The sequence below is a fragment of the Notolepis coatsorum genome, assembly GCF_963971535.1.
Source record: "Notolepis coatsorum genome assembly, chromosome: 2".
NCBI classification, from domain to species: Eukaryota; Metazoa; Chordata; class Actinopteri; order Aulopiformes; family Paralepididae; genus Notolepis; species Notolepis coatsorum.
The window spans coordinates 79,800,901-79,823,976 of NC_140166.1; the positions used below are offsets into that span (position 1 = coordinate 79,800,901).

Here is a 23,076-nt window from a genome sequence, read left to right on the forward strand (position 1 = left end):
GACGGTGCGGTGAACCACCGCCCACCAGGGGCTCGTCTGGTCGGCGAGGCCCAAACCACCCGGTAGCGCCGTAGGCCGAGGCACCCCATTTGGCTAATGAAGTCACCCCTGCCTGTCACCACGCCCCCACCACTCCACTATGAAATGTTCTACTCATGAAAGTAATGAGGCAGGGAGAGAGAGAGAGAGAGAGAGAGAGAGAGAGAGAGAGAGAGAGAGAGAGAGAGAGAGAGACTCTTCTGGCCACTGATAACCTCAGACTAAACTTGCAACCTTACGAGACACGAGGGCTTAATATATGGCCGTCAATCAGCTCCGGCGTCCCTCAGCTGGAGTGTTTAATTACAAGGATCAATTATTCACCAGCCTCCTCTTTCACTACTCAGTGCTCCAAAAACAAAGGAGTGAAAAAACTGCGCGCGCGCGCACACACACACACACACACACACACACACACACACACACACACACACACACACACACACACACACACACACACACACACACACACACACACACACACACACACACACACACACACACACACACACACACACACACACACACACACACACACACACACACACACACACACACACACACACACACACACACACACACACACACACACACACACACACACACACACACACACACACACACACACACACACACACACACACACACACACACACACACACACACACACACACACACACACACACACACACACACACACACACACACACACACACACACACACACACACACACACACACACACACACACAACGGGGTGTGGTGGCAGGTTTAACTTTGAGGGAAGAGCAAATCACTTGCTCCGGGACGGTACTTGTTCAATATGCGCTCTCAGAGAACTTAAAACATGCACTGTGTAACTTTTTCACAAGAAAAAAAAAAGAGAATTCTTCTAAATGGTGGAGTTGGGCCAGGTTGGACTCAACAAGAGAAAGCCCTTCCTCGAACGGTGCTTCATGAAACAGCGAAGTTGCCCATGAGCTGTTCTGGTCTGTCTGCCCAATCTGTAAAGAGATACGGTCTCATTTCTAGAGCATGAAATGTAAACGCCACGTAACAGTGGCCAAAGTTACAGTACTTTGCTTCAAGAAGCGTCTTTGTTGCCATTTCTTCTTGCCCTTCATGTTTAAATAAAAGGGACAGTTCACCGCTTTGGAACCCTGGCGCCTGTTTCCTACTTACCTAATGATGTTGTCCGATTGACCGAGCATTGCGCTCATTACACAGTCTGCTGCTATTCTGTGCCTCCTGTGCTCTGCCCTGGGTGCGTGTACAATGTCGCACCTCGTGCACCCTGTCACTCACTGTTCAATATCGCACCTCGTGCACCCTGTCACTCACTGTTCAATATCGCACCTCGTTCACCCCGTCACTCACTGTTCAATATCGCACCTCGTGCACCCAGTCACTCACTGTTCAATATCGCACCTCGTTCACCCCGTCACTCACTGTTCAATATCGCACCTCGTTCACCCTGTCACTCACTGTTCAATATCGCACCTCGTTCACCCTGTCACTCACTGTTCAATATCGCACCTCGTTCACCCTGTCACTCACTGTTCAATAGCACACCTCGTTCACCCTGTCACTGCCCTGGGCGCGTGTACAATATCGCACTTCGTTCACCCTGTCACTGCCCTGGGTGCGTGTTCAATATCGCACCTCGTTCACCCTGTCACTGCCCTGGGTGCGTGTTCAATATCGCACCTCGTTCACCCCGTCACTCACTGTTCAATATCGCACCTCGTTCACCCTGTCACTGCCCTGGGTGCGTGTTCAATATCGCACCTCGTTCACCCCGTCACTCACTGTTCAATATCGCACCTCGTTCACCCTGTCACTGCCCTGGGTGCGTGTTCAATATCGCACCTCGTTCACCCCGTCACTCACTGTTCAATATCGCACCTCGTTCACCCTGTCACTGCCCTGGGTGCGTGTTCAATATCGCACCTCGTTCACCCTGTCACTGCCCTGGGCGCGTGATCAATATCGCACCTCGTTCACCCACTGAGCTGTATTCTGGCTCACCTGGTCCAGCGCAAAAGTACATTCAAGCACTTTCCAGCACTTTGGGATATGTAAAATGTTTGTATGTAAACTAAAAGATTTGTATTGTAGTCTACACCGATCTCAAAGACTGCCGTCTCCAAGATCCAAATACGATGGAAATGACTGCGGTTATGGAAAACGTGCACACATCCAACGACGGGAGGATTGCAAATCCTTGCACATCGGCGGCTGATAATGATCTCCCGGTGCGTTTGTGCAGAGAACTCTCAAAAGACACTCATGATATATTCATATAAAAATCTGTTTCAGCTATTGTCATCAGTAATTATCGTTCTCCAAATCTTTCTTTTGACGTTTGTCCAAAAAGCAGGGGTAACAACACTCAAGTAGGGTTGGGCGATATGGCCTAAAAATTAAATCTCAGTTTTTTTCACACCACATCCGATTTACGATTTTTATCAATTTTTTTTCTCTTAAAAACTAGAAACCAAGGAAATCATTCAAATAAGCTTTGTTTTTATTTGACACAAAAATGATCAAACCAAGATGAATTTATTGGGATTGAAGTGCAAACCTAACTTTCACCAATCTTCACTTAAAAAAAATAATATTTATATATTATTATATATTATATTATATTATATATATAAGGTTACTCTTGATCAAACAAAGATGAATGTCCCTATTGGGATTAATAGTGCAATAACTTGCTTTTTCACCAAACTTCACTTAAAGGAAAACTCCAACATTTTGGGAAATTAGCTTATTTAACATCTTCCCTGGAGTTAGACAAGAAGATACATACCTTTTTTGTCTCTCTGCATGCATTAGGCTTAGGGAACGCCTGCACCGTTAGCGTAGCTTAGCTTCATCACTGGAAGTGGGTCAGACCTTTACCCTGAAGTTCCCTACAGTCACGAAATACACTCCAAAACGTTCCTGTAAAGATGTTGTGACCTGTGTATTTACCACGTGGAGAAATAAAAAATTATTGAATTCGACCATTATGTTTTCTAAGCAAATATACTCGGAACTATTCTTTGCCGAACCACTCCTCTCTGGGCTCAGTGATTTCACGTCACCAGTGCTACTTTCTAACGTGAGGCCAGTGTTTGTTTACATTTTCATTTCATTCAAAGGATCCGAACCGATTGAAGTTATTATGGATACCATGACTGTGGTAAGTTTTAAGGGGGTAGCGTTACACAATAAATTACTTATAATAATACCACGAGTGTGGATTCACTCACCCAAACCCTGTAGCCGTGCATCGCAGTCACGGAAGGGGCTAACTAGGTCGATAGTGCAGCAACGTTATGTCCTATTCATCAATCTCACAATATTCGCTAACGTTAGATAGATGGAATACAGCCTTCCATCTAAAAACATAAATGAAAACTTACCACAGTCATGGTATCCATAATAACTTCAATCGGTTCGGATCCTTTAAATACACAGGTCACAACATGTTTACAGGAACGTTTTGGAGTGTATTTCGTGACTGTAGGGGACTGTAGGGAACTTCAGGGTAAAGGTCTGACCCACTTCCAGTGATGAAGCTAAGCTACGCTAATGGTGCGGGCGTTACCTAAGCCTAATGCATGCAGAGAGACAAAAAAGGTATGCATCTTCTTGTCTAACTCCAGGGAAGATGTTAAATAAGCTAATTTCCCCAAATGTTGGAGTTTTCCTTTAAAACAAATAAAAGGTGCCTCTTGATCATCAAACAAGAATGAATTTCCCTATTGGGATTAATAAAGTGCAAATCTAACTTTCACCAAACATCACTTTTTGTCAAATAAAAGGTGACAAAAAAATATTTTTTTTATTTTAAATAACTTTCATTCGAATTAATCGATAAAATCGATTAATCGCCCAGCCCTACACTCGAGGCTGTATTAATTCCACAAGGGGGAGCGTGGTGGGGAGGCAGTGGGAGAGTGTCCAGGTCTTTTCCAGCCGACAGCTCATTAATCTAGCCTGGCAGAAGTCCCCACCCCAGAAGCATTCCCCACGCCTCTTTTCTTCGCAAAGAACTCCATCACTACTGCTGAGGTGTAGAGGAGGAGGTGGAAGAAGAGGGGGAGGTGGAGGAAAGAGATGCCGCAAAAGCAATGAGCCAGCAGAGGGTTTCATTAACCCTGTCACTACCACACTACAGAAGGTTAACCCTTTAATATCATAGTAAAGGGTTAACCTTCTGTAGTGTGGTAGTGAAAGGGTTAACCGTCTGTAGTGTGATAGTAAAGGGTTAACCTTTTTGTCACAGTGAAAGGGTTAACCATTTGGTAGTACGGTAGTGAAAGGGTTAAAACAAACACGAGTGGCCTGCGTGGAGCCACCGGGATGCATCTGTGTGTGTTTGTGTGTGTGTGCGTGTGCATGTATCTGCATTGAACTGATAAGGTATTATATATATATTAGGGGTGTCACGATTCTCCAAATCTGTGACTTTGAATTTACTTTTACGGTCACTGTTCGTTATTTTTATTTTTTTTATTGTACAATATTTGTACAGTCCATCTAGTAGGGGTGTTACGGTACATGTATCCGCGCTGTGTACCGAACGAATGCAACGGTACGTTAACCACTAACGGAACGCATGTGCAGAACTTTTCAAGAACATTCAAAACTCCAAGTTCACCCCTTCCCAAAATATAATTTGGGCAAACTGAAAGGGCCGAGTGTTGTTCGTTCAGCCCACGCACAACACTGAGAGATGACCTGTAATTCGTTCAGCCCACGCACAACACTGAGAGATGACCTGTAATTTAGCATAGCCTCATAGTGTGGCACACACACACACACACACACACACACACACCCTCTCTCAGTGCGTGATGTGGAATTGGTGCTAGATTGAGAAGGGGCTGTCTCTCAGAGATCAAATTAATGATAGTTTACGGCATATAGAACGGACATTCATACACAGCAATGCGCCTCCGAACAATGTGTGATAAACATGAGGGATGATTTACATTAAGTGCTAAAACAGAAAAGTAGGCTACTTACATTCTTGATGCTAGAACTCCCAAAAAAGGTAGGCCAGCTCAGCTGTAGTTTACATAGCTTGCATAAAACTGTCTCGAGATTCCACAAGTTAATCAAAATCGGTTGTTGTTGTTCCTACTTACTTTTTTTTGTCACAATCTAATAGAATCTTTTCTTTTTCTTTTTTTAACAAGCCGATTATTAATTGGAATATAGAATATTCCTTGACAGCCCTACTTAACAATTACTGCACACTATCACCCCTGAGTGGAACATGGAAAGCCAAACTTTCCCCCACTGTACCGAAAACCTGTACTGAACCGTGACTTCAAAACCAGAATTTCGGTTGTTGTGTACCGTTACACCCCTGCCATCTGGTTTAAACAAGTAGCATTTTCACATCAGTGCCTGCTAATATCGTAATCCAGAATATGTGAAAGGAGGGGTGTGTGAGAGAGAGAGAGAGAGAGAGAGAGAGAGAGAGAGAGAGAGAGAGAGAGAGAGAGAGAGAGAGAGAGAGAGAGAGAGAGAGAGAGAGAGAGAGAGAGAGAGAGAGAGAGTAAACTATTAGTTTACTAAAATACTAACTGATGCATTATCTGGCTATATCAGGACAGAAGTAGTGGACTGGAGAAAACTATTTTAAGTCTTACTGTATCGAGGACTGAAATGCCATCTTCATCCTTATAATATAGACACATTTTCATGAAAAGCTACGCTATGCCTATATCTACAGTCATGTTTTACTGCAAAGTAGAATAGATCTACCATTGTGGCTCTTCAACTAAAACTTCTTCAGGAGTTACTATAGATCCATTTTCGCCTTGATTAGTCCAGTAAGTCCAGTAAAGTTTGTGCAGGAAAGGCAACATGGCAGAATGAGTCTAGCCAATCAATCACACTAGCCTCAGTAGGCTGTTAATCAACGTCATTGGGGCAGGACTAATCTCTTAAACTGGCCAGGCTTGAGGCACCACAGATGCCATGAACCTAGTTACACAATACGTATTGGCTGTTAGGTGTATGTATATATTGAACATGTATGAAACATCTTAATGTTTTGATATAATAACCTGGAGTATTTTTGTTTTATTTTGAGATTTATTTGAGTGAGAGAAGTCCTGTAACTTGGTGCAGTTTTGTATGTTAAGTTATGTAAGTGTCAATGTTTTATTATGAACAAACAATGGAATTTTCAATTAAAGAAAAGTTATAAAAAAATGTTGTGCATGCTGTCGATTATAGGAATTGGAAGATCGGAATTGGCCAAAATCTGAATCGGCAGGTAAGCCTTTATCTTTTATTGGAAATCGGCAAAGTAAATTGCAATTAACAGCTTTGGACGCATAAGGATAATAAGGATAACTTTTATTGATCCCTCACGGGGAAATTCAAGTGACATACACATACAGCTCATCGTTTCATTAAACAATCATCATATCACAATCGTTACATTTTTACAGTAACAACGGCACAACATAAATTCAAACAGGCATGTACATTTGTTGACACATGTCGACTACAGTATGTCTGAGACACCGTATGCGATTGTCGGCTACAGCAACACCGGGGTGTCGTTGCACCAGGCGGGAGGGAGGGAGGAGAGATTGTCCAGAAACCACCGTTGCAGCACCGGAAGGGGCGAGGATTATGACTCTGACTACAATGCCGTCAGCTGGGGGATAGGACTTTGGTGATGAGACAGTCTTCTTTGGCTCCCCCCCTCCAGCACGCGTACTAATCGGCTGCCGTCACCAACACGTGGGATAGGCACCGGGCGTACACGCGGGAGGGGGGATTGGGTATGGGTTTGGGGGTGTGGGTGGGGGGGCCGCTTGCCACTCTTATCTCCCAGAGGGCCTTCGACTCCAGCAGCTCCCTGGTTCGACCTTGGTCCAGGAATTTGTTTTGGCTGACGGACTGGTAACATTTCTCCCAGCCACGTCACTTTAAATTTGATTTGAGTAGAGTGAAATATAACTCTATTGATTTGAGTGGAGTGAGTTTTAACAACTCCGTCCAAATGACTGAATGCATTAATCCAAGTGTCTTAATCAGTTCATTTTGGTAGATCCTGTGCGCGGTAAACAGATCCAAAATCTTCTTATTGCAGTCCAAAAGCTTCGATAATCCAAAAATGACCACGTCTTCATGTTGATAGCCCGATTAGATGTCCCAAAAGGCAGAGAGGGTTAGCCTTATTCTGCTTCTTGATGGAAATATGCAATCCACTGATTAGATCCATTTCGAGTTGATTTGAGTATAGTCTGGCAACCGGCACGAAGCACAGAGCATAGCAGCGTCGGGCTTCATGGAGGCAGTAGAGGCGGCGGTAGGAACGGCCTTGAGGAACCTGGGGAGAGGAGAGAAATGCGACTGTCTCTGGCAAGGCTGGGAAGGGAAGAAGGAATCTCACGCTCCATCTGACTGCAACACGGTCAGAACGCGTAAATAAAGTAATCGATCTCAGGAAAAATGCTACATAATGTACGTTATGTTATAGCCATAAATAATAAAACGTACGTTTCATAATAACAAACTGTGACCAGGAGTTGAACCAACAATGATTGTGGTCGCGGGCGAGTGCTCTCACCACTAGACTAAGCCACCCACCCCACCCTGATACAAACACCGCAATACTATGATGGTTTGTTTTAATGGTTATGGTTAAGATATAAGGTTAGGGTTAAGGTCAGGATTAGGGTTTGACTGTTATGGTTAGTTTAAGGTAACAGTGTGGTTTAACACTTTCAGTGCCCAGCAGGGGGTGCACGATTTAGTGCTTGAATACCCACCATCCACTTCAATGTTAGCGTTAATATCGCCTAATCTATGTTTAAAATTATGGTTATGTGTCTAATCTGCCCGTCGCTTATCAATGACTCATTTTCCAGTCAACATTGTCGAAGCGGATTGTTTTTTTATCGGTTCATTTCCGTTTTATAGCATTTTGAAAAGCCCTCGTTTTCAAGGAAAATAAAAAGATTCCGTGATAAACGCCCTGTACTGGAATATTCTAGAACGTTGTAATTTTTCGGCCTATTTATGAATCGTTTTCAAATAAACGCTAGATTATCGATAGTATATGTGTACGTATGCACGCTGGTGCCGCGAGCTGAAAATCGATTATCTTAGTTCCTGATCGCTCGCACAGCCAAACAGCCATATCACACATAGGGGAAAGGCTTATATCTCCGTGAAAACAGGTCTGATTATCCTAAGACTGGTAAAATAGATTCCTTACCTGAGATCAGATGGTATCCAAAAAGATTATTCCAATTCCTGATCGCCATTCCAAAAATCGATCCTTTTATTGATCCAATGCTACGTAATGTAAAGACATATTACACGCTGTTCTGAGGTTCCACAATGACTGGGATCATCTCCGGTTACATGAGTGAGAAGTAAAATGTGGAGAGTTTTTTTTTCTCATCCATTTTCATTGAGTCCATTCCAAAAGGGTGCATTACCATCTGGGAGACGATAGGGGCCGCTTTTCACATCTGAGCTCCTGATGGGGCTGGTTTCCCAACGGTAGACTCAGTTGATGAAATATGAATTCAGATCGCTAATAAAAAAATATTCACGCTAATTGTCGTGCTGGGCATTCAGGGGGCGGGCTGCTAACACGTGTTATGTCGTGGCTGGCATTCAAATTGTTAAGGTTAGTGTTTGGGTAGTTTTGAGGTACAGGCACTTGCATCACACGTGAGTGCCCCAGGTTCGTTCACCGGTCAACGTTTTCTGACATACGTAATATGTACTGTAATACGTACACATTGTACATTTCTGTAAATACATTAATATATCACTTATGGCTATAACACAAGTTACCATATGTACCTTTTTACTGTGGTCGATTAGTACCCCCCACAACACTGCAGCTAATCCCTCCAAGAAAACTGGGGGAAACCCTGCATTCAACCTTTTGTTAACCTGTTAAACTGTAGGGGTCCCCTGCTGTTTTTATCATAAATCTATCAATACAGACCGTATTAATTAATGTTGTGTCTTTTTCAAATGTAGCCAAGAGTAAAGACCTTAACCCTATCAAAACAGCAGTCAAAGTGGATATTTTCAGCACTACGTTTGTTTACCGATGTTTTTAAGATTGCCCAAAAATAAAGCTTTAACACTGCCATTGGAAAGAGGAGCTTTTTCCCTATCCGTAGATGTATGATTTGGCCTAAATAAGGTCAAGGTCAAGTTCAAGGTCAAATATGAATTTATAATTAAAATGGATTATAATTTATTACTGTATCTACAAATCCTTCTGTTTAATATGCCCTTTATTAATTTGCTTAGATGTTGATCTGAGATTTGATATTCTTGATCTCAAGGTGCTGAATGAGCTCAGTGAGCGTAAACCTCAATGTTTTCATGGTGTTATTCACCGGCAAAGATGCAAAAATAATCATAATTTATATTCTCCTTTGTTTCATCACAATTTACATGCAGAATACATACCTCCAGGTCCCTAGATGTTCCTAGATACCAAGAACATGCTAATTGACCTTGTAGAAGTGGAGCGATCTTCCATTTACTTGGGCATGTACCTTTAGGCGGAATTTCTGAGAATAGGGCTACAGCTTAACAGGTGTCGAGAATATTTCCATCTGTTTCCCAGAAAGCTATGAAATAGCTGCCGTCTGAAGATTCTTCAAGATCTCTTTCATTTCAATTGATACCTCTTCTCACACTCTAGCTTTAAAACTGAGCTTGTTCCAGCCTCTGAGAAACGGTTACGTCGCACAGTTCCATGGAAACAATGCTCAAACGACATGATGCAATAAACGGCAACAAACGCTACCTTTGTCGAAACGTTATCATCACACAGCAATCTATTCATATGGACCCTACAAACTATTTAACATTTACATTTTGTCACTTAGCTGACGCTTTTATCCAAAGAGACTCACAAGTTCTGTACGGCAAGTCAGCAGGAAGGGTACGACTCTTACAGCCGAGTAACAATGTGCATCAAACAGTGTTTGCTGTCAGTGTTTGCATCAAACAACTGCCTCTTTGAACTGCTGCGGTCAGGCAAGCGATACCGGAGTCTCAAGGCGAGCACAGAAAGACTCAGAAGAAGCTTCTATCCCCAGGCCATCAGGCTGCTAAACGAACAATGAACACTACACAACAACAACCATCAAACGCACATAGCACACACATCCACACGCACACACTCACTTTAAACAAACACACTGTAGCACCCACTCCACACACTTTATAGCACACACCCACTTTAAACAAACACACTGTAGCACCCACTCCCCACACTTTATATTTATTGATGAAGGATTGCACTACAACTCGTACACCTTACTGTAAATTGTACCTAAATTGTACCTCATCCCATTTCTGCTTTGCACTATATAGTACTGTACATTAGTACACTGCATAGTATTGTATATTATATGGTAACTCAGTTACGTCTATTCTGCATCGAACATTGTACATTTGTACATATGTCTATACTGAACACTGTGACCTCATTTTCTACTTCTAAATTACATGCTATACTATGTTATTTGATACTATCTTGTCTAGCACAGAAGCATTTTGTATGAAAGTATTCTGTACTTCTGTATGACAACTATTAAAGAAACTTGAAACTTGTTGAAACTTGGGTGCTGCAGTGTTGAGTGCATAGCAGTAGAGACATATTGGTATAGTAGGTAGTAATATAGGCAAGGACGATTAATTAGTGGAAGAGTGCATGATAGTAGAAGGCGGTAAGAAGAATTTGGTACCCAAAAACATTTTGCCACCTCATGTGGTGCTGCTATCAGTTCTGGCCCGTGGACTAACGAGTGCGATCCAACCACCTGTTTGATATCTCCAGCCAGACTCCCTGTGTGTGGGCAGCGGCACGCTGCTGAAAGCCTGCATTTACCCACCATTACCCAGTATTTGCTCTCAGACACCCATCATCTCCTAAGTGCTCCGTTCATACACACACACGCGCTCTGGCTCGGCTGACGAGAGCGTAACGCACGCGCGGCCGATTACTTAACAATAACCATTCAAAATATTAGTCTCTGTCCCTTCAGCGATACGCGTCGAGTGGGTATTAGTCAGATATGGAGGGTAGGTGTTCCATCCTCCCTGCCATTGACACCGCCACTTAACCACTGTGAATGTGAGCGTCTGACTGGCGGCTCTGTGGGGAGGCTAGTATCAAAGTGCAGGCGTCTGTACTAAATACCTGTATGTCATGTATGTTGTGCATGTCATAAAAATTTCACTATGAATTGAAAATGGGGGACCCTGATGTAAACAAGACAAATGTCTTTCTCTGGTCTGCATCCCCTTAAGAATTGTGTATATTGAGCCGTACTGTCTGTATTGTACCCATTCTGCAATCTGTTAAATAAAGTTTTCATTCATTCATTCATTCATTCATTCATTCATTCATTCATTCATTCGTTCATTCATTAATTCTGATTGCTTGACAGATTCGAGGGGAGGAGCGGTCAGTCGTCACTCAGAGTTTGAAGGAAGCCATATGAATTTGTATTGTGAATGGCTGCTCGTGGGCCTATACAGTGATGGTGTTATCGTACCAGTAGATCTGTATTGTGAACGGCTGCTCGTGGGCCTATACACTGATGGTGTTATCGTACCAGTAGATCTGTATTGTGAACGGCTGCTCGTGGGCCTATACAGTGATGGTGTTATCGTACCAGTAGATCTGTATTGTGAACGGCTGCTTGTGGGCCTATACAGTGATGGTGTTATCGTACCAGTAGATCTGTATTGTGAACGGCTGCTCGTAGGCCTATACAGTGATGGTGTTATCGTACCAGTAGATCTGCAGCGAGGTTACAGGCAGTATAATGGATTGAGATGTGGTATAATAATAAGACAATTAGCCAACCTGCTTTAATTAGACATTCTAGATAAATACCGATCGATAGATCGATCGATGTGTTTAAACAATTTCCTTGAATCTGTGGAACATGAGAAGCTAGTCTAATCCTTAATTGTCCAGCACCTCTTTCTTCTTGTTTTTGGCAAGGGTAGCAAACATCACATTTGAATGTATTATTATTATCTTCCCTGACCCCACACCCAAAAGTGAAAAAGTGTCATTCATTATAATAAGAAAAATTATTTTAAGAAAACTTTCACTTTGCTCTCCTGTGTTGCCCACGGCGCCAGACGGCCTTTGACTCATGGCCATCTATCCTGGTTGCTTGAAGCCTTTTTACAACGCATCGCCGTTTCCGGGTTCCTGTATAGCGCTCCGATTGGCCAGGTCATGTGACTTGAGCACCAATCGTGGGACGGCAAGTTTCTACGCTGGTTAAGCTTAGGCACTCTTCGAAGTTGGTTAAGGTTAGAGTTTGTCTTAGAGCGTGACGGCAAGTTCTTTCGCCGGTTAAGCTTAGGCACTAATTTCGAAGTTGGTTAAGGTTAGAGTTTGTCTTAGAGCATGGCGATAGACCTCCAATATTTCTGACACTGGGAATACATACCCCCAGGTCCCTAGATGTTCCTAGATACCAAGAACATGCTAATTGACCTTGTAGAAGTGGAGCGATCTTCCATTTACTTGGGAATGTACCTTTAGGCGGAATTTCTGAAAATAGGGCTACAGCTTAACAGGTGTCGAGAATATTTCCATCTGTTTCCCAGAAAGCTATGAAATAGCTGCCGTCTGAAGATTCTTCAAGATCTCTTTCATTTCAATTGATACCTCTTCTCACACTCTAGCTTTAAAACTGAGCTTGTTCCAGCCTCTGAGAAAAGGTTACGTCGCACAGTTCCATGGAAACAATGATCCAGGTAGTTTGCAGGCTGTTCGACGCGGAAATGGGCAAACACGCTATTGGGCGCACATGTCACATGACCTGGCCAATCAGAGCGCCGGAAACGCGGATGCGTTGTAAAAAGGCTACACTCGTCCTGGTCACATGTAACAGGCAACTGAGGAAGTACAGAGTCCAACAACGCCTGCTGGTCCAATTCTACACTGCCATAATTTAAAGCATCCTCACCTCATCCATCACAGTCTGGTACGGTTCCACTGATAAACACACCAAACACAAACTCCAACGGATCATCAAGACAGCCTCCAAAATAATTGGCTGCCCCCTCCCCTCTCTGGACTCCATCTACACTTCACGCACAGTCACCCGCTCTGGTAAAATAGTCAACGACCCCTCTCACCCAGCAGCCAGCACACCACTTATTCCAGCACATGCCCTCAGGTCGCTACAGGTCCATTCTAACCAGACACACACGATCACAAACAGTTTTTTCCCCACAGCAGTCCGAACACTGAACACCTTGGCCCGCCCCCCTTTGCACAGACGGGCAAGCATCTGTCACTGACTGACACTGTTAACGTGACTGTCCTGTATGTATTTATGTATATATGTATTTATTGTGGGGATTGGGAGGTGGGAGGGGGGCGTTTTGATGTTTGATGTCTGTTTCATGTTGATGTGACCAGTGTTTAACAATCTGTACCGCAAACAATTACCACCAACCATCGTTGTGTGGCATTAAAGTATCTTGTATCTTGTATCTTGTATGTACAGGAAGTGAACGCGAAGGTACTGGCTCACGTGCAACCTCATGTGCACGTTTTTAGTCTAAGAAACAGATATATATATATATATACACGTGTGTGAATCAAAGAATCTTTAACTTTGGTAACAAAGCAACCTTGTAAAGAAGAAAAGTCATCAATGATGAGCTCACTTCCACCGTACTGCCTCCTTCAAAGCATGGTGTGCTGTGCTGCATGTTGAGTCACATACAGTCCCAAGGCCGGTAGTTAACAAGTCTGAAGAAATCAGTCATAACTGCCCGGAAGAACTGCAAGCGTGACTCAAACGTGGTCCTACGCTTTCCACACAAGCACAAAACACACAGACATAATAAGCATGTTCCAGACTTTGCTCCTCTCTCAAGAGAAATTAGAAAAGCTTGAGAGGCAGCCATTAAGAGTTACCGACAGGTGGCATTTTTAGGATATGTCGAGCATGGTAGGGGGATGTCCGCACCAAACGTATTTTTAGACAAAAGAAAAAAAGCATTTGGAAATTGAACATGAAAGGGAAAATCTTACCTGACCAGGATGGACATTTAAGCAGCGAATCACCTCTTTGAGCAGGACAGGTGTGTGCAGAGTCCTTTTAGCTGAAACAGAAGAAGCCTCTTGTGATCTATCCTGAGTACCAGGACCAAGACCGGCATCAAAAGAGGAAAAAGGTGCAGATGAATGCACACTGAAAATCCAAGGTATCCTGGCACTGAACGCAGCGAGAGTTGCTCTCGATGACCTTGAATTGGAGAGAGCAGCCATGTGGTATGTCATGGTCCTGTTGTGATGACTGAAAGAAAAGACACAATGGGTTTGAATGTTACATGAATCATATTGGCATTAGGCTAGTAGATTTAACCCTTGCATGCATGGATTATTTAAAAAACTGAATAAAACATTTTCTAACAAAGATGTCAGACATGAATCCCCCCCCCCCCCCCCCCCCCCCGTCCTAATAGACAGTCTCTTCCCCACCGTATGTATATATTCTCTGTTAGGATCTATGGGTAACAGTACTGTATATTTGCATATCGTATATCTCACAAATGTAACAGTACTATATACCTGTATGTGATGTATGTCCCTGTGCCATACATATCATGATGTCATGTATGTTGTGTATGTCATAAATGTATGTCACTATGAATTGAAATTGGGGGACCCTGATGTAAACAAGACAAACGTCTATCTCTGGTCTGCATCCCCTTAACACTTTGGCTGCCGGAAAACGCCTAAACACGTCATTCCCGGCCATGCTCAAGTTGCCGAAGACGCTTTACAGCGTCTTTAATATCAATATTTCAAAAATCTGGGATCGGATTCATATTTCCCCTCCGCTGGCCTGAGATCCACCAGGAGGACCCACTGAGCTCTCTGGCGGTTCAGGAGCGCCATCTGGTGGCCGATCGGCACAATCGCTTAACAGGAAGTGCCGTAGAGGTTGTGCTGGTCGGCCGTATTACTTCCGGGCACTCGCTATAGGTCCCGAGGCTCGATCTCGACACACTACATAGCGATCGATTGCCAATAACTCGATAAACAACATGATTTGGACGTATATACCATTATACAAGCTGGAGATGGACCGGGTAAATCGACATCCCATAATGGTAAAATTTCTACTCTACGATGATCGCCCAACAGCGCGCGGAGACTGGGGTGAGTTTTAGCGTGTAAAATTACCGTCTTCGATACTAACTGCTATTATCAACATTTGACCCACATTAGATGATTGGTATAACGCTGCCCACGGAATTATAAACGCCCCCTAGCCCATCCGGTCAACATCAGATGACGTGTAGTAACTTCTAGAAGTACGTCTAGTTGGAATTTTTTATATCGCGCTGATTGCCATAAAACTGTATTGCATCATCAATATAATGTATTTGGGGCTATAGATCACGTTCTGGAGAAAGCTGCAGAAAGGGATGAAAACATACTTATACATTAGACCATACTTTACTATGAATATGTGAATGAAAAAGTTTAACGTTGCTACACAATGAACAATACATATAGGACTTTGAATGGGCCCTAATAATGGCAATGTAGCAATAGAATTTAAAAAGTTATAGCCCTGCAAAGAAGGGGACTTTCTCTATAGACAAATAGAGCCGGCAACCTACGGTTGATAATGAATTTAACCCATGGCAGCCAAAGTGTTAACAATTGTGTGTATTGAGCCGTACTGTATTGTACCCATTCTGCAATCTGTTAAATAAAGTTTTCATTCATTCATTCAATCTTAAAAAATAAACAATGTTGCCTCCTATTCTGTTAATGCATGACATTCACATGTTTGGACAGTTTGTTTCTCAAAGTTAAAGGTTGCACTACAATAAAGAAAAAAGTTGTTATAGTGTGCATGACATAGTATTTAACTGAGAAATGTCTTGTTTTTTGTAACCTGATCTGGTCTCTCTGAGTAGCAGGTTTGAACAGATATGCCAGAGACATCCCTTCTCTTACACCATTCACCACCTTCGATTTACAGTGTGAATATTCAGAGAGCCAATCAGTTTCAAGATTTACATTGTGAATACTAAGAGAGCCAATCCGTTTCAAGATGATACGTTTGTGTTACAAGGGTCTCAAGATTCTACAAGTGGTTGCGAGAGCACAGCTATATTTTAAATTAGTCTTAAATTATGTGGACTAGGGTTGCAAACTCTTGGGAATATTCAAAAGGTGGAAACCTTCCATGATCATATGATAAATAATAAAATGTGATGTGATTTTATGTCGAGTCAAATTACAATTGACTACATCTAAACTAGGGTTAGTGATGATGTTGATCTGTAGAGTTCCTTTCTCAGCACAATCCATACTGTTCCACGCTGATGAAGCACACTCTCAGGAAGCTCATACAGAACCAAGCATTTCACTGTAATGTGCATGTACCTCATATGTGACAAATAAAACAACACTTGAAACTTGAAACTTTTTACAAGCATTTCATCATAAAGTATTCTGTATTGTATTATGACAAATAATAAACAAACTTGAAACTCCTCATACTAGCTCTGGCTAGTTAGCCACAAACTAATGTCAATGGGGTCGAGCTCTTGTCTATACAAGCTGACTGAAGCTCACTGAATTCTCCTTTGTGTGCACTGGGGAGTATGATTGATTGAATTGATTGATTGATTGAAAACTTTATTAACAGATTGCAGAATGGGTACAATACAGTACAGCTCAATACACACAATTGTTAAGGGGATGCAGACCAGAGAAAGACTTTCGTCTTGTTTACATCAGGGTCCCCCATTTTCAATTAATCAGGACATATATGACATACATGACATACAGATAGACAGTACTGCTACATCATAGACAGTACTGCTACATCTATACATTTATGACATACCAGATTTGCAAATACAGTACTGTTTGTGATACAAAAAGAGTCCAGAAAAGGGAGTATATACATTTGACGTAAAAACTGTACATTGGAGGAGGTTGGGTGGGGTTGGGTGGGGGGGGTTGGGTAGGAGGGGTTGGGGAAACACTGTAGAACTGTACAAGCAAAACTGTACATTGGAATATTGACAACCATACTAGGTAATTTACTGTACATTGGAGGGGGTTGGGGGGGGAACACTGTACAAACAAGCAAAACTGTACATTGGAATATTGACAAAACCATACTAGGTAAATTACTGTACATTGGAGGGGGTTGGGTTAGGACATTTACAGGGGCCAGTTTCAAATTGCAGTCTCCCGTAGGTGTTCTTTGAGAGTGGTTTTGAAAGTGGGTAGTGATTCACATTCCTTTACAGCTTTGGGTAGGGCGTTCCACATTGATGTGGCATAATTGCTAAACGTGTTTAGTCCCTTGTTTGAGCCGAATCTGGGTTTGACATGATTTGTGGAGCTCCCTCTGGTGTTGTGATCGTGGTATTCACTGACCTTTGGGAAGTATTTTGACATGTACATGGGTACCTTGGTCGTGTAGTGTAATCTTGTAGACCAGGCCCATTGCAAGTTGCTGTACTAGGAGTAAGGTCAAGCAGTAGTCTGACCAGTTTGTAATTTTGTTTTTAGCGCCTTTGAGGTGCTTTGGTACCATGAGGTGCAAGCATAGTCGTAGTACCCTTGAATGAGTGCTCATGCCAGAGTCTTCAGGGTATTCTTGTTTACCAGAGAGGAGATCCGGTACAAGAATCGAGTTTGTTGGTTGACTTTTTTTATTACATTGGATGCCATTTTGTCACAGGAGAGATTAGCCTCTAGGATGGAACCCAGGTAGGTAATTTCATCTTTCCTTGTGACAATATTGTCACCCACTGTAACTGAGAAGCCATCGGTCTTGCTGAGTTTGTTATTTTAACCGAAGAGAATGGACTCTGTTTTGCCCATGTGTAATGATAGTTTGTTATCAGCGAGCCATATGCAGATTTTGCCTAGTTCCGAGCTGAGGGTTTTTTCAACCTGTAACTTGTTCTTGTCTTTGATTGATTGATTGAAAAGTGTATTAACAGATTGCAGAATGGGTACAGTACAGTACAGCTCAATACATACAATTGTTAAGGGGATGCAGACCAGAGAAAGACTTTCGTCTTGTTTACATCAGGGTCCCCCATTTTCAATTCATCATAACATATATGACATACATGACATACAGATAGACAGTACTGCTACATCTATACATTTATGACATATCAGATTTGCAAATACAGTACTGTTTGTGATACAAAAGTGTCCAGAAAAAGAGTGTATATACATTTGGCGTAGAAACTGTACATTGGAGGAGGTTGGGTGGGTGGGGTGGGGTTGGGTGGGTGAGGGCTGTACATTGGAGGTGGGGGGGGGGGTTGGGTAGGGGACACACACATTTTCAGAGACCAGAGACTCAGAGACCAGCAGGGCTGAGTCGTCCGCAAACAGGAACAAGTTGCAGTCACAAGCTGACGACATGTCATTAGGCGTGTTCGAGATGGGATAGGCGGCGCAGGTTTTACTACGGCCTCGCCAAGCGCGTTGCATGACAGTTAAAATGTTGTCCGACTTGCTCTGAAAATCTGACGAGACGAGGCGCGGAACTCTCGCGGGAGCGAGCCACGCACAGCCTTCAGAGCGAGGCTCCACAGTACCTCTCAGCCGGCTGCTCCCGGCTGGGAAGCAACTTGCTACGGTCGCGCAAAGCGCCTATTGGCTCAGAAAAGTTGTCAGTCACCAGCCACGTGACAGCCAGGGAGCTATGAGACGTTTGATTGATTGATTGAAAACTTTATTATGTTATGCGTTATCATCATATCATCATGATAAACTTAAAGCTGTCAGACACACACGTAGATTAAGCCAATTTGCATAAATTGGCTTAATGTGTGCCAATTTGCATAAATTAGGAACAGTAGCGATCCTAGTGTAACTCAACATCGTTGAAAACCTCAACAGATTTTTCGAGTTGAAATAAAAGTTTGAATGAATGAATGAATGTAATATTGTGCAGCTCCGATACATTATAGGGAACGAAAGTGGGAGAGTTGAGTTTGAGTTCTACAACAGAAAATAGCTAAACACAGTGTGCAGCTTTACCCGGTGAACACGTGCATCATGTAAACAATGTTATACCGATCAGATATGATTTGCGTTTTGTATTCTTACTCGGCTAACGTCATGTCAAAAACTGTATTCTCTTTGTTTTATAATGGGGGATGCCGTATGGTATGTGTGGTGTTCAACGTTCTACATTTGTTAGGCTTATTTATTTATTTATATTTAGCTAACGTTACCTTCAGTAACGTCACCGGCATGTGTATGCCTATGAGGAATTCTACAAATAGTGACCAGCATTTTGGTGACTCGCCAAATAGATTAACGTTAACGGGGCGCGGTAGTAAAATTAAACTCACTTTTAATTGTAGCAAATCTTTCAGTTAATACTTGACGGCAGAGGTTATGTGCGCGCATGAAGTGGTCCGTCCTCCTCTCGCTTCCCGTAGGCTGGGACGTGCGCGCTGAGCTGCGTGATTTTTTTGCCGTAGCCTATGTTTGCGAAGACGCTCTCTGATTGGCTAGCCGCGTACAGCGAAGCAACACTTCCGGTATTTTGAGATCACGAGCTCCATGTAACGCGGAAGCAGCAGCAGCGTCTGCATTGCGTCACTCTCGCCTTGTCCAATGACGGCCGTCGGTTCAGATCCAATCTGTCGGCTTGTTTTTAAAAATCTTGGCGGCGCTCGTTGCTATAAACACCGCTGTGTCGAGCTAATAGCGTTGTTCTTGCAATCTTGCCCAGCTGTATTGTTTCGCATAAGGATAACCGACCGACACTGTTATTTGTAAAGAGGTAAGATTTATTATGCAGTGTAGTAATACAAAAGCAGTTAATTTGATCTAGAAACCACCCAAGGTTATTAACTTTTAACGTATGATACTAGCTAGCATTCTAGCGTTAGCCAATGCTAACGACATTATTACATTCAACATGGTCATTATTCAAGGGGCGAGGTTGAATGCTAATAAATCGACGCTAACACATAGATGATCACGAACATTCATAACGAATGTGGCAAATGCATGTTGTCACTGTGGACGGTCAGACATGTCAGTCTGTGTGTGTGTGGGAGATGATGAGCACCTTGTTGTGAACATCACCTGAGTGTCAAAGGTCAGTCACTGCATTTTCAGGAAGGCATACAGTTCAAGTTCAAGTTTCTTTATTAGTTGTCATACAGAAGTACAGAATACTTTTATACAAAATGCTTCTTTCTGTTACGCTCCAGAGACTGCTAGACAAAAATAGATAAGTATAAAATAAAATAAGTATAGCAAGTATAAAATATAAGTCACGTACGTAGACACAAGTATTCAGTATGTACATATATGTACAATGTTCAATGCAGAGTAGAAGTAACTGAGTTACCATACAATATACTATACAATACTATATAGTGCAAAGCAGAAATGGGATGAGGTACAATTTAGGTACAATTTACAGTAATGAGGAATGGGTTGTAGTGCAAATTCTTTACCAATAAATATAAAGTGTGTTTAGGTGTTCTAAAGTGTGTAAAGTGGGTGCTGCAGTGTTTGTTTAAAGTGAGTGTGTGCTGTGGGTGCATTTGATGGTTGTTGCATAGTGTTATTGTTCGTTGAGCATCCTGATGGCCTGGGGATAGAAGCTTCTTCTGAGTCTTTCTGTGCTTGCCATGAGACTCCGGTATTGCCTGCCTGACCGCAGCAGTTCAAAGAGGCAGTTGTTTGGGTGGCTGGAGTCTTTGATAATTCTCTTAGCCTTACCCATGCACCGCTTGTTGTAAATGTTCTGGTGTTACAGGTCACCAATGATGTATGAATGAATGAAAACTTTATTTAACAGATTGCCGAATGGGTAGTGACAGAGTATATACATATGATGGGGAGGAGACTGTACATTAGGAGGGGGTGGGTGGGAGAGAAATATACATACGGTGGGGAGGAGACTGTACAATGATAACATCGGCCGGCCGGGCCGGGTAATCTTTCTCAAATAAAATAGGTAACTTTCCAATGTGTTTAAAGAGGAATACCATAAGATAGATATACCAGTTTCTTTCTGATGTGATTTTATGTGGTTGTGTGTTATGTTTTTAATATGTATTATCATCAGTATGTCGATGCGTTGTGACTGTTGTTTTCTTGTGGATGTCATTGTTACATTGGTGTTGTATAGAATAGAAATACTTTATTCATCCAGAGGGAAATTTGGCACTACAAATCGCTCACAGTAAACAAAAAACATTTGGGTAGACATCATTAGACAAAACAAAAGTCACAAATAAGAATGCAAATAATCCTAAAAATCAGCACTGTTTATACCAGTATATTGTGTCGTATTCATAGCATCCCATCACAGATATTTTTGTCAGCAAACCGGTGATTACGTTGCAATATGCACATGATCATTTGTAAATGACAAATGTTTTTTATAATCCCAGCAATGTTTGCAAATGGCTTTTCCTCAAACTGAGCCATGTAGTCTGTCTGGCACACGCTTGCATTTGCTGGTGACCTGCCACACCACACCTGCCAGTGCCAACCAAGATGAAATGCTTTCATCCAGGATTTCCCTGGAGTTTTTCCATTGGAAAGATAATAATAATAGCAATAATAGTGTAACTGGGTTCGATTACAGCTCCTCCCAGTGGTCTGTCGAAGTGTCATTGAGCAAGATACTTAATCCCTAACCGCTTCCGATGAGCCAGTTGGCATCTTACATGGTTGCCGTGAATGTGTGAGTGAATTGGTGAATGTTGTAAAGCACTTTGGATAAAAGGGCCGCTGTATAAATGCAGTCCAAAAGTTCCTGACCCAGCTCTATGTGTCGGTGTGTGAATGTGCGACTGAATGGGTATGTGAGTAACAAAATTGTTAAGTGCTTTTGCTTTGGATAAAAGCGCTATATAAAAAAGCAGCCATTAGAGACATAATTCACCATGGTATTGTATCGATGTGTTGATCGAGCGCTGTCACTTTAAGGAGGTTGGTGTTGGGGTTGGGCTTAGAGGAGACGCCCTGTTTGGGGTTTCATTGATAAAATGTGTGGTTACTACGAGCTGTCAGATCCTAACACAGTAGCACAGCATAGCTCCTCTGACAGCTGTCACTTGTTCTGCTGCTTAATAAATTTCATGTGTTGTCAACTGTTAGAAATTCTGTATTCTGACGATTTCTACACGTATATATATTCCTCCCCTGCCTGGCTTTCCCACACCATTGGCCTTGAGTGAAAAACCTTTACAAACTGGGCAGTGTAATAGGCAAGCAGTATTCCTGGCTCCAAAAAGCACAGCTAATGTATTAATCAAAGCTAACAGAGGCCGTGCATGGATTGTTTGTGTAGTTCCTTCTCTTCCAGTATGGCTGCCTGTAACCACTTCCAAAAGAGAATGCCTCATTATCTGTGCAGTGGTAGGAGTAGGTAAAACACTTTGAAAAGCATGTTATTACTATTCTACTGTGACTTGTTTACAAGATCCAGTAATGAGACGTTTTTGTTTGTATATTTCTCAATCACCACATGGCAACCGTTGTTTTGTACATAGCAACCATCATCTCTTCCATTGCCGTGTACAAAACAATGGTTGCCATGTTACAGGCAACCATATACTGGAAGAAAGAGAAGTACACAAACATTCCGTGCAAGGCCTCTATTCATTGCTTGTGTCCCCCCTGTGACACTAGAAAGAGAAGTCATTCTGAACCGCTTGTTTAGGCTTGTTAATCTGAAGACTTCAAACCCTGGCAAAATGGCAAGAAATACCTATGTAATTTTTAACTGTGATTAAAAATGTCAGTTATCAACCGTAATTATTATATTAGCTATGGTATCTACAGTATTCTATGATGTCTCTTTTGCCTTATTTAGCTAAACTCAGCTCTAGAATCTTTATTTTATTAACTTTTAGCCTAAATTAGTGTTGCAAAATAAATGACAAGATAATAGATACCATGATGATTACTCAGAATGTACCGGTATCATATCGTCAAAAT

At 42.4% G+C, this 23,076-nt stretch overlaps 2 protein-coding genes across 3 annotated transcripts in view; one reads left to right on the plus strand and one right to left on the minus strand.

The window, feature by feature from the left end:
• The window catches only part of mettl15 (methyltransferase 15, mitochondrial 12S rRNA N4-cytidine), a 218,712-nt gene extending 199,160 nt beyond the window's left edge, over window positions 1-19,552 (minus strand). For both annotated transcript variants that reach the window (XM_084308949.1, XM_084308950.1), the window contains exons 1-2: window positions 19,455-19,552; window positions 14,125-14,389 (exon numbers count right to left, since the gene is read on the minus strand). In XM_084308949.1, coding sequence (XP_084165075.1) covers window positions 14,125-14,373 — 249 coding nt within the window. In that variant the 5' untranslated portion in view covers window positions 14,374-14,389; window positions 19,455-19,552. The remainder of the gene's footprint in view (window positions 1-14,124; window positions 14,390-19,454) is intronic.
• A 242-nt stretch (window positions 19,553-19,794) lies between these two features.
• The window catches only part of kif18a (kinesin family member 18A), a 162,416-nt gene continuing 159,134 nt past the window's right edge, over window positions 19,795-23,076 (plus strand). Inside the window, exon 1 of the mRNA XM_084308238.1 lies at window positions 19,795-19,891. The gene's annotated coding sequence lies outside the window, so the exon portion shown is untranslated. The remainder of the gene's footprint in view (window positions 19,892-23,076) is intronic.